Source organism: Mercurialis annua, linkage group LG7 (genome assembly GCF_937616625.2).
Source record: "Mercurialis annua linkage group LG7, ddMerAnnu1.2, whole genome shotgun sequence".
Classification (NCBI taxonomy): domain Eukaryota; kingdom Viridiplantae; phylum Streptophyta; class Magnoliopsida; order Malpighiales; family Euphorbiaceae; genus Mercurialis; species Mercurialis annua.
The window spans coordinates 34,816,405-34,833,266 of NC_065576.1; the positions used below are offsets into that span (position 1 = coordinate 34,816,405).

Consider the following 16,862-nt stretch of genomic DNA (forward strand, 5'->3'; position numbering starts at 1 on the left):
TGTGTGTCTTGTTCCCGACCAACTTCGCTGTTCCCTTTGTCCTATTCTGCAGAAGTCCCCTGAGAACTAAGGGCATGGGTCGAGTTTTTTTGTTGTGCGCTTATGGGGGTGGTATTGCCTTGTTCTGTCCGCGGAGCAGGGGTAGATCCAGCTCCCTATTCCTGCTGGCCCTAAAACTCCGAGTATTGATGGTTCGTGGTATAGGCTGATTAGTTGTGTTATGGGAGGCAGTTGATGCTGGAGGTTGTGATGTTCTAGTTGCTCTAGAATTCTGTCTAGTAGACATGTTGGGCGGAGGGTGGCGGAGATTGGATGGTTTGTTGTTTGGGGGTGTCATTATGGTGGTGGGAATCCGATAGCAAGAAGTGTTAAGAGAGTATAAAGAGTAAAAAGTTTGAGTATGGATGAATAACATCTCCAGCAAAGTTCCTTTAAATAGTGGTAGTAGTATAAGTAGAGCAGAAGTTGAAAGGGCCATATTGAGAACCACACCACCATTTCGTGTACGTAACGGAAGGGGGATGATTGATGCTGCTTCAATTTGATTGTTCCAGCTTTTGGTTCTTGAGCCGCCCACTTCCATGATCACGATTCACCTATATTGAATGTTCTACCGATGCGATCTTTTTTCCAGGAGCAGTTAATGATTTCTCGCATACTGGTAGCCGTAGTGTAGATTTGCCAAATGGCATCCAAATTGGTCTGATTCTTGGTTACGTTGTCTATTGGATGATTAATCTTTTTCTTTTTGTTGTAAATGTTCAAGGCAATCGATTTTGGAAACCCTAAAAATTGGGGGGGAGAGCGTTTCATTTTTCATAATATTGTTTCATTTCTTTAATACTGTAATAAAATTCTATATTTCTTTTTTAATAATAATAAAAAGAGATCTAAGAAAGATTCAATTCTTGTGTCTTGTAACTCAAGATTGACCGGCGAGTAACAATGCCAAGATGAAGTCATCATTCTTTCTAGAAGAAACAAATTCTTGTATGTCTTGCAGCTCAAGATTGACCCTGTGATACAATATTCTTCATCAGTTAAACCAAATTCATCCATTAAATTTATTCATTGACAAATCCACAAAAAAGCATAAATAATAACTTAAAAATAACTAATTCTGAACTTAAATTCAACTTTATTAATACAACAAAAAAAGGTCATTGCCTTGCCCCACAAAATTTGCAATATGTTTTTATTTTATTTTATTAATATATCAAATAAAAAGTAGTCATCTGTCACCCATCTATACAAAATGAATATATCATAACTATTCTAACAGTAATATCTATCCATTTCAAAAAAAAAAAACAGTAATATCTACCAACTAACAAAAAAATTGATTAAAAAGAATTAAAAAACAAGAAAATTATCAGATTCTTGAGGATGATTATTGAGCCCTTGAACCCATACCCCTTCATCACCAAATTTCTTCTCTTCTTTATCATCCTGTTTATTATTATTATTATTATTTTCATAATTACTCTTATGCCCATGATCAACTTTTTTCTTTTCATTTTCACCCTCACCACTAAATATTTTTTGGACGAATGTCTCTACATCAATTTTCATAATTCCATCTTTGCCCCCGAACTCATATGATGGCGGAATGTACGGCGGCCTTGACATTTCTTGAATCATTTCCCAATCTACCCCTTTGAAAAATTCATGAGCTTTAATTCCATCCACTTTGATCCTTTCTTTAGGATCTTTAATTAACATATTCCGAATCAAATCTCTCAACGGCGTCGTTTCCCCCACAAGATCAGGCGTTCCCGTTAATATCTTGAAAAACGTTGCTTTTCTATTCGTGCCTTTGAACGGCGTCGTACCGTACAACATCTCGTATAACACAACCCCTAACGACCACCAATCGACGGCGAAGTCATGGCCGTAGCCTTGGATTATCTCCGGCGCGACGTACTCCTCCGTTCCGACGAAGGAGTTGGACTTCTCTGTTGATTCTTGAGAAACGACGGGAGTACGGCCGAGTTCCGATAAGTCCTCCGGTGAGATACCGGAGTTGCAGCAGCGGTGGAACGGTGAGAATCGCTTTTTACTAGATGAACGGCGGTGATTAACCGGAGTCTGATTCTGAGAATTCGGATTGGAAATTGATGAGATTCTTGTAGAGAGATCGAAATCTACCAGCATTATATGACCGGTTTCTTGAATTAAAATATTCTCCGGCTTTAAATCTCTATATGCTATGCCTTGTTTGTGAAGATATTCCAATGCTAGAATCAATTCCGCCGCGTAAAACCTAGAAAAATCAAGAACAAGATATTCAAATTTAGTAACAAATTAACACATTCAAAAGAATATCAAATAATTTTCAAGAACAGAAAACATACAGACGAGCTATATAACTCAAATGGTATAAACGTTAAAATGCAGTATAAGCGCAATTTCCAAGAACAGACAAAAGACGAACGAGCTATAATTCAAATAGTATAAACGTTACAGTATTCTGTTAAGATGGTGAATTCAATTTCTTTCAGAAACGCTACTCTCTTCGATTATACGAAAAAAAATCAAGAACGGAGATTAACAAATTACCGAATAATATCAACGGAAAACATCCGTTCACTCTGCTGCTTCCGCAAATGATTAAGATCACGGCCAGGGCAAAAATCAATAGCGTAGCCAATAATCTTCTCAGTAGCCAAAACGCCGCGCAATTTCGGCAACAAAGGATGATCAAAATGGCTCAAAACTTGCCTTTCAAACGAGACTCTTTTAAATTCATTTCCATTACATAATTCTTTATTCTTCTTCTCCACAACATCCTTCAAAATCACCTTCAACGCCAGCAACTCGCCGCCGGTCTCTTCTTTAATCAGAAACACAACGCCCTTGGCGCCGCGGCCCAGCGGCGATATCACTAATAAACCACTGTCGCCGTCTAAACTTAGAATCGGCACTATAGCTGATTCTTGATTGTTCATGATACTAAAAAAAATTTAAAAAAATTTAAAACTGTCTTATTATTTTTTATGGTAGTTTAGTTATGAGAAAATTTATAAAAAGAGCTGTGATTTGTTGGGAGTGTGATGTGCTGTGTTATGATGCGTTTTCTTGGTGAAGAAGGATTCAATATTGGTGGAAATTAAATTTAATTAATAATTGTTTTTTATATGTAAATTGGGCAGCGTTTTTATCGTCTAAGTACGAGTTTTTCTCACTATTCGGCGGGTGTTACCGTTAGATTCGAACACGTGTGTACTTTTTTGTTATTAAGAGTTACGTGGAGGAATCTTAGACGTGAATAATGGAGTCAGCTTCTAGAAAGCGTGAGAAAATCAAAATGTGGACAGGTTTATAGGAGACACGAGTGTAATTACTAATTATTGAAAAATTAAGCTTAATTAAGGTGATTTATTTCTAATTATCAGTTGTAGACCACGTTCGAAATGTGATGCTATTAAGCACTTTTTATTTTTTTGTTAAGGTTTTTCCTTAACAATTTTTGTTTGCTATATTTGTTTTTCAGAATATTAATTTGTTTCTTTTTTTAAATAGATGCAAAAGGTTGTATGTGTATTCTCATGACTCATGTGAATTATATACCTTTTGAGTTCCCTAAGAAAATACTACCTTTTGAGTGTTAAAATTTGGGTTAATGACGTTTTTACATAAAAAATTAAAAAAATTTCTTAAATTACCCCATGATTAGAATTTTTTCTGTATTTAGGCCATACAGACCGCGGAACACTTCAGCGGTTTGTTGTAAACCGCGGAAGTGTTCCGCGGTCTGCCCACGTGGCTCCACCTGGACGCAGGTGGAACCACGTGGATGTAAACCGCGGAAAGCTTCCGCGGTTTACAGTGACAGGTCACTGTAAACCGCGGAAGCTTTCCGCGGTTTACAGAGGGAATTTATTCCCTCTGACAGGGAATAAATTCCCTTGACCAAAGTGGTTGTAGACCGCGGAAAATTTCCGCGGTCTACACCACTATATAAGGGGGAAATCGTTCCCCCTTATCTGCACACAAAGAAAATTTACTTAGGAAAAAATTTTAGAGAGATGTTAGAGAGAGAGAGTTAGAGAGTTAGAGGGAATATTATTTAGGAAAAAATTTTACGGAGCCTATTTTCGGAAAGTGATATTATTTTCGTGGTGGATATTATTTTGCGTGGCGGATATTATTTTGAGAAAATTAGGAAAAATACTCTCTTTTTAAAAATAATAGGATTTCCTACCTCAAAAAGGAAAAGATAGAGAAAATACCTCACTCTTTTACTATAATTATTTTTTTACTCTAAGACATATTTATATTATAATTATACCTACTTTTTATTATTATTTTACTCTAATTATATTTTTTTTACTCTAATAATATACCACCTGTTACTCTTTTTTTTCCTTTCTCTTTCCTTTCTCTTTTTTCTTCTTTCTCTTCTCTGCTTTCTTTTTTTTCGTCATTCTTCTTCTTCTTCTTCTTCTTCTTCTTCTTCTTCTTCTCCATTTTTATTCTTTTTTTCATCATCGTTCCTTCATCGATCCGTTGTCGCTCCGCCATCGTTTCGTCGTCGCTTCGCCGTTCTTTCATATTTGATTTTAGCGATTTTTTTCTTAATTCGTGGTGATAAATACAATTCATTTTAACTTTCAGATCTAAATAAATTAATCTTGATTTTTTTCAATTTTAGATCTAAAAAGCTGCATGAAAAACGATTTTATGATGAAAAAAACGATTTTCTGCAAACAAAACAGCATCTGATTATCATATGAGTATCACTGCATTATCATCACATTATCATAACACTGCAGAAAAAATTATTTTTTTTATAAAAAAACAGCCTCTGATTATCATATGAGTATCACTCTATTATCATGTAGTTATCATAACATTGCGGGGAAAAAAATTCTGCATAAAATAATGTTTGATTATAAAATCGTTATCATAATATTATCATATTTCGTTATCATAACATTATCATATGATACCGAGATGATATTTATGGTATCAAGATGATAATGTTATGATAATATCTATGATTATGTTATGATAAAACAATATTTGATTATCATGTCAGTATCAGTATATTATCATGTTGTTATCATAACACTGCAGTAAGATAACTAGATGATAATGAAATATGATAATGTTATGATAATATCTATGATTATGTTATGATAAAACAGTATCTGATTATCATCTCAGTATCAGTATATTATCATGTTGTTATCATAACACTGCAGTAAGATACCTAGATGATAATGAAATATGATAAGATTATGATAATTGGATGATAACGTGCGCAAAAATATAATTACAAAAGGATTTATGATAACCAGATGATAACGGAGTAAAATCATAAATATTTTTAAACCCAGAGTAAAAACATAAATCTGAAAAAAACGTGAGGTATTTTCTGCAACTTTTATGTGTTGAGGTAAAATGTGCAAATATTTTTATTTTTGGAGTAAATACCTAAATTTCCCTATTATTTTGCGTGGCGGATATTACTTTGCGTGGCGGATATTATTTTTCGGCGCGGAATATTATTTTTCGGCGCGGAATATTATTTTTTGGCGCGTAATTATCGGGTGAGTCTTTAAAATTTATAGATATATTAATTTTTAATTATTGAATATAGTTAGATTTAAATGATGTTTACTTAGATTAAAATAATATTTCAAATGTAGTTAGTTAATATTATAGTTAGATTTAGTTTAAAATTCTAAAAAAATATGTATTTTATTGAATATAGTTAGATTTAAATGATGTTTACTTAGATTAAAATAATATTTCAAATGTAGTTAGTTAATATTGTAGTTAGATTTAGTTCAAAATTTTAAAAAATATGTATTATAAAATAAATTAGATTAATGTGTAAATTTAATTAGATTAATGTGTAAATGTAATTAGATTAAAATAATGTTTGAAGTGTAGTTAATTAATATTAAAGTTAGATTTAGTTCAAAATTTTAAAAAATATGTATTATAAAATGAATTAGATTTATGTGTAAATGAAATTAGAATAATGTGTATAAAATTTATAGGAATGAATAGAGTATATTAAAATTAGAAAATCGAATATATGAAATTTTTTAAAATATTTTAAAATTAGGTTGAAATTAGTGAAAATATTAAAATTGATTAGATTCGGAATTTACATTTAATGTAATCCATTTGAATTTACATTTAATGTAGGAATTAGTGAAAATATTAAAATGTAGTTAAAATTATATTTTTTTTAATGTAGTAATGACGACAAATGCGCTGCCAGCCCTAAAAATTTATTGGGATGGTACAATATTATCGACTCCGGGTGGAGTGGATTATGTTTCCGGTAAATCGGAAATGGTTGAGCTGACGAGAGTAGTGAATTTTGCACAACTACAAGTCGTAATTAGAAGGGTAATTGGGCTGAACGATGCTGACGAGATAGTGAAGATTTATCTAAGAGTACCTCGGTTCGATGAACATGGAAGATTTCAAAAATATGATGGTTTTCCTATGGAGACAGATGTTCACATGGAAGCAATGTGGCGTAATGTTTCGCGGACGCCACAAATGAGGGTAGTTGAGTTTTATATTGTATACAATCCGTTATCTCAAGTACGTGCGGATGTAGACGACTGTGCGGATGTAGACGACTGTGCGGATGTAGACGATGGTGATGATTTTAGTGATGAAGATGAGGAAGAAGAACACTTCTACGGGGCCGTTGCTGATGACAACGAGGATGATGATGATGATGATGATGACATCGGTGGTGAGAATGGAGATGGCACCCATGGTGAGAATGTCGGTGGTGGGTCGGAACAAAATACAGATCATTTTGAGTCGCGCCTTCCTCATGAGTACACGGATCAGAATGTTGACGACATGCGTGTCAATATGAATCTGTGGCCTAAAGAAAATGCAATATGGGTGCGTCGCTTTAAAAAGGCGAGTCAGACTGGATGATAACAAGATATAACGGCCCCCACCAATGCAGCGGCCAATCAATGAACCAAGACCATCGCAATTTAAGAGCGCGACAGATAGCTGACCACATCGACACGCAATTGCATCTGCAACGTGACATTAGGATTAAAACGCTTCAAGAGGGCATTTTTCAAAAACTGCGAGTTAGGCCTGGATACAAAAAAACTTGGTATGCCAAGGAAAAGGCCATTGCAAACAGGTTCGGACAATGGGACGACTCTTTCAAGGAGATTTGCAATTTTATGACGAATGTCACCGTTGCTAATCCCAGGACAGTCTGGCATGCTACCGGTAATTTTTTATAAAATTTCGACTATTAAAAATATCACCGTTGCTAATCCCAGGACAGTCTGGGATGCTCCTGTTGACACTGAGCTTCGGCGGTTCGCAGCCAGCACACAGAGAGGCACTAGAGAGGACCGCCGTGATGTTACATCGCCCCCTATCGAGCCTTCTATACCGCCGCATCGACTACCAGTCATACCTGACGCGCCGATAGATCCGACTACACTGCGACATCGACGGCGACAGCGGCGTCACCCCCCTGCACCACCTCAGCGTCCGACTGATCCTATGCCTCCCCCAGTGGTTTTTCATCCTTTCAGAGGGCATTACTATTACGCGGGGTCCAGCTCTGCACCGCCACCCTTTTCATCGGGTCCTCCTTCTTCTTCTGGCCAGTTTTACGGGGATTCGGCACATCACTATTTTCAGGGGTCGTGTTCATATCCAGTGCCACCAGGACCTTCTTCGCCTTTTGTTCCACCGCCGCCTGCTTATGTACCACCTACGGTGCCTCCTTTTCAGGTGCAATGGGATCAGCCTACACAGGGTACACAGGACTTTCCAGCTTCACAGGGACTTCCACAGACACCTGGGACTACAGACTTTCTGGCATATGATAGCAGTTGGTTAGGTCTAGACAGCATGGAGGCGATGATGTTCCGCCAACAAGGAGAATTTGTTACCCCGCCACCAGCAACGACGAGTACGGCCATTCCCCAGGACCAGCAGGGTGACGACGGAACCGATGACGAGGACGCTGATGCAGGAGAGGGAGATGGTGACGGTCGCCCAGGTCGACGTTACCTCACCATCAGTACAGGCCGTCGGGCGAACCGTAACAGAAACAACTTGCGCTCGAACCTCCCGGTAACTAGCAGATATGACGATAGGACTCCTAGGTGATTTCTTTTCTGTACTTTGTACATTATTATCTGATGTAGTAATCTTTTTTAATTTGTAGTTTTTAGTTTATTAAATATGTTATTGTTATGAAGTATAAATTATATTTGAATATTTGTTAATATAATTATTTTGTAGTATTTTATACATTTATTTTTGTAGAATGTTAAAAAAATTAACTAATTCAAACGTTTTAAATTTAAAAAAATCAACAATTAAAACGTATAATTTTTTTAACCAAAGATTGTTTTATTTTCAAATAATAAAATATATTAATTTTTTTTTAATGATTGGGAGAATTTTCTCCCAATCATTGCAGCCAGGGAATTAATTCCCTGGCTGCACAAAAGCAAACCGCGTAACACTTACGCGGTTTGCCACGTTGGCAATGCAAACCGCGTAAGTGTTACGCGGTTTGCTTTTGCCTATGTGGCTCCTCCAGCGAGGAGCCACGTAGGACAGACCGCGGAACTGTTCCGCGGTTTACATAAACCGCTGAACAGTTCCGCGGTCTGGAAGCCATAAAATGGGAATTTTATCATTTTGGGTGATAATTTTGGAAATAATTAACAAAAATCCAATTTAATGGTCATTAACCCTTAAAATTTAAGTGACATCCGAAAAAGTTCTCTTTTTGCATTTATATGGATGAATTATATAATATCTACTCCCTCCGTCCCACTTTAGAAGTCCCATTTGACTTTACACACAGATTAAGAAAACATTAATTATTCTTGTCTTTTCATGTTTTTTCATGTTTTGCCCCTGTTAATGATAGTGGAATTTTCCATAGAACTCTTTTAAGATGACTAAAATAAGGGTAAAATAGGGTATTCAATGGAAAAATACTCTAAAAATGGTAATGGGACTTTTTAAATGGGACATCCCAAAATAGAATATGAGACTTCTTAAACGGGACGGAGGGAGTAATAAACTTAGACTATACTTATAAAAAAGTTAAAATTCATTAATAAATCAAATATGAAAAAAGATATAAAAACAACAAAATAAATTTAATACTTGATCTGCTTAAAGAGTATGTTTAAGAGAATATTTTTAGTGTAGAAAATCTCAAATTCAGGATCACACTATCTAGCTGAGTCGGTAAGAAATGTGATAACAAAAGCTTTAATGTATTGGGTTAAATTTCATCTTGGACATAAAGTGAGCATTTATGAAATTAGTAAAATGGAAGCTATACATTTGAAGATCGAAAACAGAAGACTGTAAAAAAAACTTTAAATCAGACGTCGGATGCAAGCACTATTAAATCAAAATAATGTGTATTAATTTAAGCGATGTAATTGCAAGTAGGGGTGTAAATGAACCGAGCCGAGCCGAGTTTTGGAGTGTTCATGTTCGGCTCGTTTAGTGAACAAGGTGTTCATGTTCGGTTCATATTCAGTCGAGCTTTGAACGGAGTGTTCATGTTCGGTTCGTTTAGATTTTATAGTGTTCATGTTCGGTTCATGTTCAGCTCGTGTTCGTTCGTTTAGCCGCTAAACGAACAAGTTCGCGAACGAGCTCACGAACAAACTCAATAAGTACTAAACGAGCTCGTTCACGAACAAGCTCGTGAGCGAGCTCGATAAGTACAAAACGAGCTCGTTCGCGAGCCCGCTGGTTTAGCGAATAAACAAACGAACACGAGCTGTTAAACGAACAAACACAAATAGAGCTGAATAAATTAAAAACAATCTAATCGAGCTGTTGACGAATATGAGCTATGTAAATTAGAAACATAATTATATAAATTAATTTAAATATTAATTAGTTCGCGTGCACCTAATCGAGTTTCTAAACGAGCTTGTTCGTGAACTATATACGAGCTCGTTCATGAACTTGTTCACGAACTCTTAATTGAGCTCGTTCACGAACTTGTTCACAAACTCTTATTCGAGCTGTTCGTGAACGCAAACGAGCCGAACACCACTATGTTCATGTTCGGCTCGTTTATATTAACGAATATAAAATGAAGCTCGAGCTTGGTTCGTTTAAAATACGAACGAACATGAACCGAACTCTTATCGAGCCGAACACCGAGCTGCTCGCGAACGGCTCGGTTCGTTTACATCCCTAATTGCAAGGCTAGGCTATAAGTTGATTGAATTTTATAATTAATAATCATTTGTTAATAGCATGGTTGTCAAAACAGACCCGGCCCTGCCAATTCAACCGGAAAACCTGGAAACTGGTGCCTTGGCCAGGCTGGAAGACCTATAAAACCCTTTTTTCAATAACCCAGCTCAAACCCGGTCAACCCGGCCAAAACATGTTTGATCCGGTCCGTATTTAGTGGGTATTACGAGTTTTTTTATAATTTAATTTAGCTTAATATTTTTCACTCTAAACTATTATTTATTTCAAACTTAATAACTAAATAACGGACATAAAAAATATATATTTTTTCTAATAAAATTACTCGATTAAATAGAGATTTATACTATTTTGCAAAGATTGTTTGAAATGTTGGACTAAACTCTTTTGATAAAATAAATTTGTTTTTTTTTTATTTTATCATGGCATCTACGCTAGAAACATGGCAATCATGGCATCTATGCTAGAAACATGGCAATCATGGCATCTACGCTAGAAACATGTATTCTAAGTGTCTGGATTAAACAATATCAACATGCGATCATAGAAATACATATAAAAATCCTATATACATACTTCTAAGGTGATCATATTGAGAATTTAAAAAGCATGGCAATCATGGCAAGGGTAGTTCATGTCAAGAACCATGTTTTAGGCAATTTCATTGTAAAACAACCTAGCATGCGTTCTTAGAGAATCTCCAATGATACTCTTTATTTTATAGAGCACCTTTTAAAAAATAAAGATTATTTTTGAAAATAAAGAGTAGAAAATTTTATTTGTTTCCATTAAACTCATCGTTTTGATTTTTTCCGACACAGATCACTCAAAGCAACAACATAAATCTAGCAACCCTCATAAAATACATATCCATAAATTCAAAACTACATTTTCTATATGAACTCATAGTGTAATTTTAATTGCAGGAAATGGTGAGCCTTTCCTTTTTGAAGATAGACCCATATTTTTTTGTCAAAAAGACCCATATTCAACCATGTCTCGTAATAAAATCATAATTATTGATGAGAAATCTTATTGTATACTATTGTCATAGGAGTAGAAATACTCCTATATTTAGGTGTGTTTATGATTCGATAGATGCATATTTTTATATGTTTTTAAATTGTTTTGTCATCTTATTAGCAGTATGAGCTTTTCAGGATAAATGTGCGTATATTGAGGATATCAGAGGTAAATTGGTGAAATTCAGGAATGTTCGACTTCGGAACGAAGTGGAGCTGAGTTGTAGGATGAAAAAGCAAAACTATGAGCAGGAACAGACATATGCGGGCGCACAAAGTGAAATATGCGGGTGCATAAGTAGATAATGAGGGCGCACATCCTAAGAGAACAAAGTATGCGGGCGCATGAAGTTGATGTGCGGGGGCACATGATGGCAGAAATTTACGAAAATTGGACAAAAATATCCCGACATGTCACCGATCTTCACCAAATTCAAGGACGTTTCTGGGTTTTCATAGAAACTCGACCTAAAGTCAGTAACTGAGGCGGAAGACATATAAATAGCACTTTATACATCATAATGAGGGTTCGCTTACCATTGTATTAGACCTAAATAGTAGATTAGCTTATTTTTAGTTTTCTTCGTCGTTTCCTATTGAATTTGCTGGATTCTTCTTTAATATTATTTTGGGATTTATTGCGAATAAGGTATGATTATTTTAGAGAGATCTACTTCATTGTTATCTTTTTCAGTATGAATTTTATTGATTCTATTGCTGAATTGTCTTCGATGATGAGTAGCTAAACTCATAATTGGGGATTATTGACTGAATTATGCTTATTTCCTTGAATTGGGTATATGGATTATTGTTCAAATTACATGTTAATTGTTGTTTTTAATGCTTAGTTTAGTCTGATCAACTAGACTATTGCCTTGTGTTTTGGTTTTGACTCGAGAGAGCTAAATTGAGATAGATCATAGCAATTCACAACGTAGAAATTAATTACACAAGAGTGAATTAAGGAATAATTGTTCTTAGGATTTGCTTAATAAACGCCATTCGATTAGTTAATTAGGTCGATTATAACACGAGAGTGAGTAATTTGCCTATTCGTTGATGTGTGTGTGTTTTTGCCTGTAGTGACTTGAGAGAGCGATATAGGTGGTTTCAACTATTATGAACTGCAGTTAAAACAACTAAATACATAACCAATTTGTTGAATAACATAAGTATAGTTAATAATCCCTGATTTCCTTCTCATATAGTTTATTCTTAGTTTAATTTCAGCTTTTTCTTAGTTTAATTTCAGCTTCAGTCTGTCTTAGTTATAATTATTGTTTTAGTTTATTTAGTCTATTTAGTTTAATTACATCAATCAAATTATCTTTGTAACAATCCATATTGAGTCTCCTAACTGGTTGTCTTTATAATCTTTCTATGTGGGTATGATATCCGGACTTCACAGTCTATATTACGAGTTGACACTGTACGCTTGCAGTATTTTGCCAACAAATTTTTGAGGCCGTTGTCGGGGAAAGCATATCTTTAATAACTACGTTAGGATAGATTGGCTTGCTTTAGTTTTTATTTTTTTCTTGTTTTACGCGTGTGGTTTGTTGATTGTGTTGTTTCATGTATCCTTCTCATAGTGTATGCATAATACACGACGCAAAGGACTACCTATTGGGTTTTTTAGGTTCATAACGCAGCGGAATTTCAAAAATTTATCAAAAACCCAAACCAAGATCCATGTAATTCAAATAAATAGATTAATAACATAATTAATACTTACTTGTATGTCGAATTCCAACAGCAATGTAGGAAGGAAGGAGGTGTTTCACTTTGGTGATACCTGGCCTCGGATCGGAAACGCCTCCAAAAGAACGCGTCCTCTACGAGTATCCACACGAACAGACTTTAGCCAAAACTAGTGCTTGTGTGCTAGCACTATTTCTTCACAAGCAATTTCGAATTATTTAGTGATTTAGTGAATAATGAATTTCGTGATCTTTATACCCATTTCTTTAATGTGTATTTGTAGGCATACAACAACACTATGGTTTGAATCAAATTTGTATTTTAATCTCATTGTAACTTTTATAAGTTTATGCTTATCAAAAACTCATGTTTGATAATCACACATATATATTACTCCCTCTGTTCCAAATTGATAGGCAATTTAGGATAAAAACGAGTATTAAGGAATTTAATTTATCTAGGTAAAATGTCTTAATTTATAAAAGTGTACCATATATACCCTTATTAAAAGAGGTTTGCTTTTACGTTAAATAATGAATCTATTAATGACATTCTCTTTGAAAACTGCAGATGCGGTATCCAATAGAGTTTAAACGTCATACCATTAAACATTCTCTGTTATTGACATTCTCTTTGAATTAGCCTTCATCTAAAATTTGCCCACCATAACAAAAATTTAAACTCAAATTTTTGCCGCTAAAATACAACCAAAAAGTAAGAAATTTGAGTTTCATTACCGCCTAAAGCATGTTCTCATGGCCTACTTAAATTACAAGAAGCAAACATCAAACCTATACTGTGTTTTAAGAATGGTCACTACTATACCAATTTCACAACATAACCTACCAAATGAATATCATGTCATTGATTTAAATCAACCTTTTGAACCACAAAAAGAAATATTAGAAGAAAGCATATTTACAGCTGATGTAGTTATGAAGAGTATTTCTGCTTCTTACAAAAATAAAAATTTATCTGTACAACAGAAAAAAGGGGTGGTAAGAATGCTAATTCAAGAGTGTAATAATGGAATATTATCAAAAGAGAGTCGTTTGAAAATTCAAAGCCATTTTTCAATCTCGGAAAGATCCGTTTATTGATTGTGGAAAGAAGCAAAAAATATGCAGATAAGTGGAAATCTTTCTAATTTAGAGTCCAGGCTTCATCAACATATTGGGCGAAAGAGATTAGAATTCAACTTACAACGAGTAAAAGAAATTCCTTTGCGCCGCCGAACGAATATACAGTCCCTTTCAGAAGCACGAAAGCTACCGAAATAAACTCTTCATAAAAGAATCAAACAAGGAGATATCTGTAATACTTCATAAGATTAAATTATTTAATTGGGCCACGTGTTCAGTTTAAAATTGCCGTGGTGGCGATATCGGAAAATTTTCCGAGAAATTAAAATAAATAAAGTTCTAGTAGGTCGGTTTCGGGAAAGTAATTATGAAGAATTTAATATTACATTTTAGTTAAAAAGTTGGAATTGGTAATTTAGCCAATTAACTCTCGAGAATCAAAATTATAAGTTTTGGCGGGAAAATATATATTATTGGATTGTATTATTTATTAGATATAAATAATACATATACGAATTGATTAAAGGGTTAATTGATTTAGTCATGGATTAAATTGAACAAAAAAAAAGTTTAAAGGATAAGTTGTAACAAAAGAATAAAACAAGGATCAAAGAGGCATTTTAGCCATGTTATAAAAGGAAAGAAGATATGAATCAGCTGGAGAAAGAGGAAGAGTCCAGAAGCTAACATTTCCATTTCGTCGATTTACTTCGACACCTTGTCGTTTCGCCGTTCATCGTCCGATTCGAGTGATTTTCGCGTCGATCTCTCCGGAATTCCGTTCTCTATCAATCCTAAGCTTTGTTTCAAGGTAAGATTTCGGGTTTTGGTGTTAAATTTGAAGAGTGTGGGCTGTTTTGAAATTAAATGTTATATAAGTATCGTATATATCGTAACTAGGTCGTTATTATGGTTTTCGATAATACGGAGATGCGGGTTTTGAAGGAAATGAAGTTTTGTGAGTACGTAGGGTGTCGGATCGCGGAGAGGCGCCCGAAAAATGATTTTCCGAGGCTGTGCGCCCGCACAACCAAACTGTGCGGACGCACAGTGCTCGTGTGCGCCCGCATAGTGGGCCCAAAGGACCTAAATGGGCTTTTCGCCCCCGTTTGACCTAGGTTCCGATGCTACGAGAGATAGACCCTAAAATTGAGTCGAGGACCTCGAAAATCTCAAGTTTAGAGATTAAGCTCGACGTTTTCGATAATTAAGATGTATGAGTTTCAAATACGAAAAGTGGAGTTAGATATGTCGTGAATACGATAAAAGAGTATCGAGTTCACGAATAATATTAAGAGTAAAACAAAAACCTAGAACTTAAAAGTATTACACATATAAACATGAAATTCATATCTAAACTATAAAACGTTAATTAATATGTAACAGACGCGTCAACGAGCGGTGAGGTCAGCAGAAGTGGGTTAGCGCGAGCATACGACTATATCGACCACGTCATAGATTGGATAGCGGTCACAGTGAGTTGCATTTTACATTCGTGTATTATTTATCAAGTTCTTTGATATTATATTATATATATATTATGTATTTAAACACATCGCATTATATATATATATATATGATTTGCTGAAATGCTACATGTTTCTATTAAATTTCAAGTATGAGAAACTAGTATGCGATCCGAAGAAACTAGCTACCTATTGGGTGTCAATAGGCTGTGTGATTCACCAGAATTGAGTCAGTCTAGTGTGTTTAGACTATGTTAAATGATTTGATGCATATGCATGATATGATTATGGAAGTCGGAATATGAATGTGGATATGAGAGTGAACTCGGTTAAAGTAACTTGAGCCCGTATCTACTGGGTTGAACTCGGTTGAGTTATCCCGGGACCCACCACTTGGGATTAAGAGGCTGGTCGCGGCTGACGCGGTTGAGTTATCTCGGGGCTGGACCATTTGGATCAGTTTGATTCGAATATTCGTAAGTTGTATTAAGTTTCAGGCTTTTAGTTTCGAACAGATAAAATACTTGAGTATATGTATTTTCATATTACTTCATTAATTGAAATGCGATGTTATTTTATAATACCGTTAGTAAATTGCGAACTCACTCAGCATAGTCTGACCTTTTGTTGTTTAAACATTTTCAGGTGCTTAGTATCTGGACCTAACTAGAGGTCATTTTTGGATCCGGAAGTTAGTCGCACATATATAGTTTCTTGACTTCCGTAGCGCTGCAGTAGTGGTCTTGTGTCGACAGAGTCATAGCCTTGACATCAGTCTATTTTGGTTTTATGTTTTACTTGCTGTCTTGTTTATATCTTTTTGTAGGCTACGTATGTTAAGTTTTGTTCACGGCACCAGATGCCGGTGATATATTTTGATACATAGTATGTATATAATCCCGCGAGGCTATTTTGTACAGGGTACAATAGCTAGAGCCCACGTGGATATCAAAATATCTAGTGTAAATACTTGTATACATGTTTGCTTCCGTTTGTGTATGTGTTATATTATTTGCAAAAAAGGTTTTAGTTAATTTAGGCTTGCTACGGATTTCGGAGCTACCACTCCCATTCCCTAGCGCCAGCCTCAGCTTATTAATTCGGGTCGTAGCAATATCAGACCCCATTCAAATGCAATGAAGCCATACTTGTCCGATACAAATAAAAAGACGAGATTAGAATTTTGTTTGTCAATGGTGAAAGAAGGTACACAAAATTGTTCTAATTTCTTTTTTGACATGAACGATCGGATACATATCGATAAGAAATGGTTTTATATATCTAAAACATCACAAAAGTATTATCTTCTCCCGGATGAAACAGAACCTTACCGTACTTGCAAAAGCAAGAGTTTTATCACAAAAATA

The 16,862-nt window shown here is 35.1% G+C and overlaps 2 protein-coding genes across 2 annotated transcripts; one reads left to right on the top strand and one right to left on the bottom strand.

Moving 5' to 3' along the window:
- Positions 1 to 1,181: 1,181 nt before the first annotated feature.
- Positions 1,182 to 3,098, bottom strand: LOC126657724 (serine/threonine-protein kinase OXI1-like). The gene is made up of 2 exons (XM_050352469.1): positions 2,560 to 3,098; positions 1,182 to 2,263 (listed from the first exon to the last, which is right to left on the bottom strand). Exons 1-2 carry the CDS (start codon positions 2,946 to 2,948, stop codon positions 1,354 to 1,356), a joined length of 1,299 nt encoding a protein of 432 aa, XP_050208426.1. The 5' UTR covers positions 2,949 to 3,098; the 3' UTR covers positions 1,182 to 1,353.
- Positions 3,099 to 5,458: 2,360 nt separating this feature from the next.
- LOC126657081 (uncharacterized) lies at positions 5,459 to 6,921 on the top strand. Its single transcript, XM_050351705.2, has 2 exons — positions 5,459 to 5,555; positions 6,215 to 6,921. Exon 2 carries the CDS (start codon positions 6,217 to 6,219, stop codon positions 6,919 to 6,921), a length of 705 nt encoding a protein of 234 aa, XP_050207662.1. The 5' UTR covers positions 5,459 to 5,555; positions 6,215 to 6,216.
- The last annotated feature ends 9,941 nt before the right edge of the window (positions 6,922 to 16,862 follow it).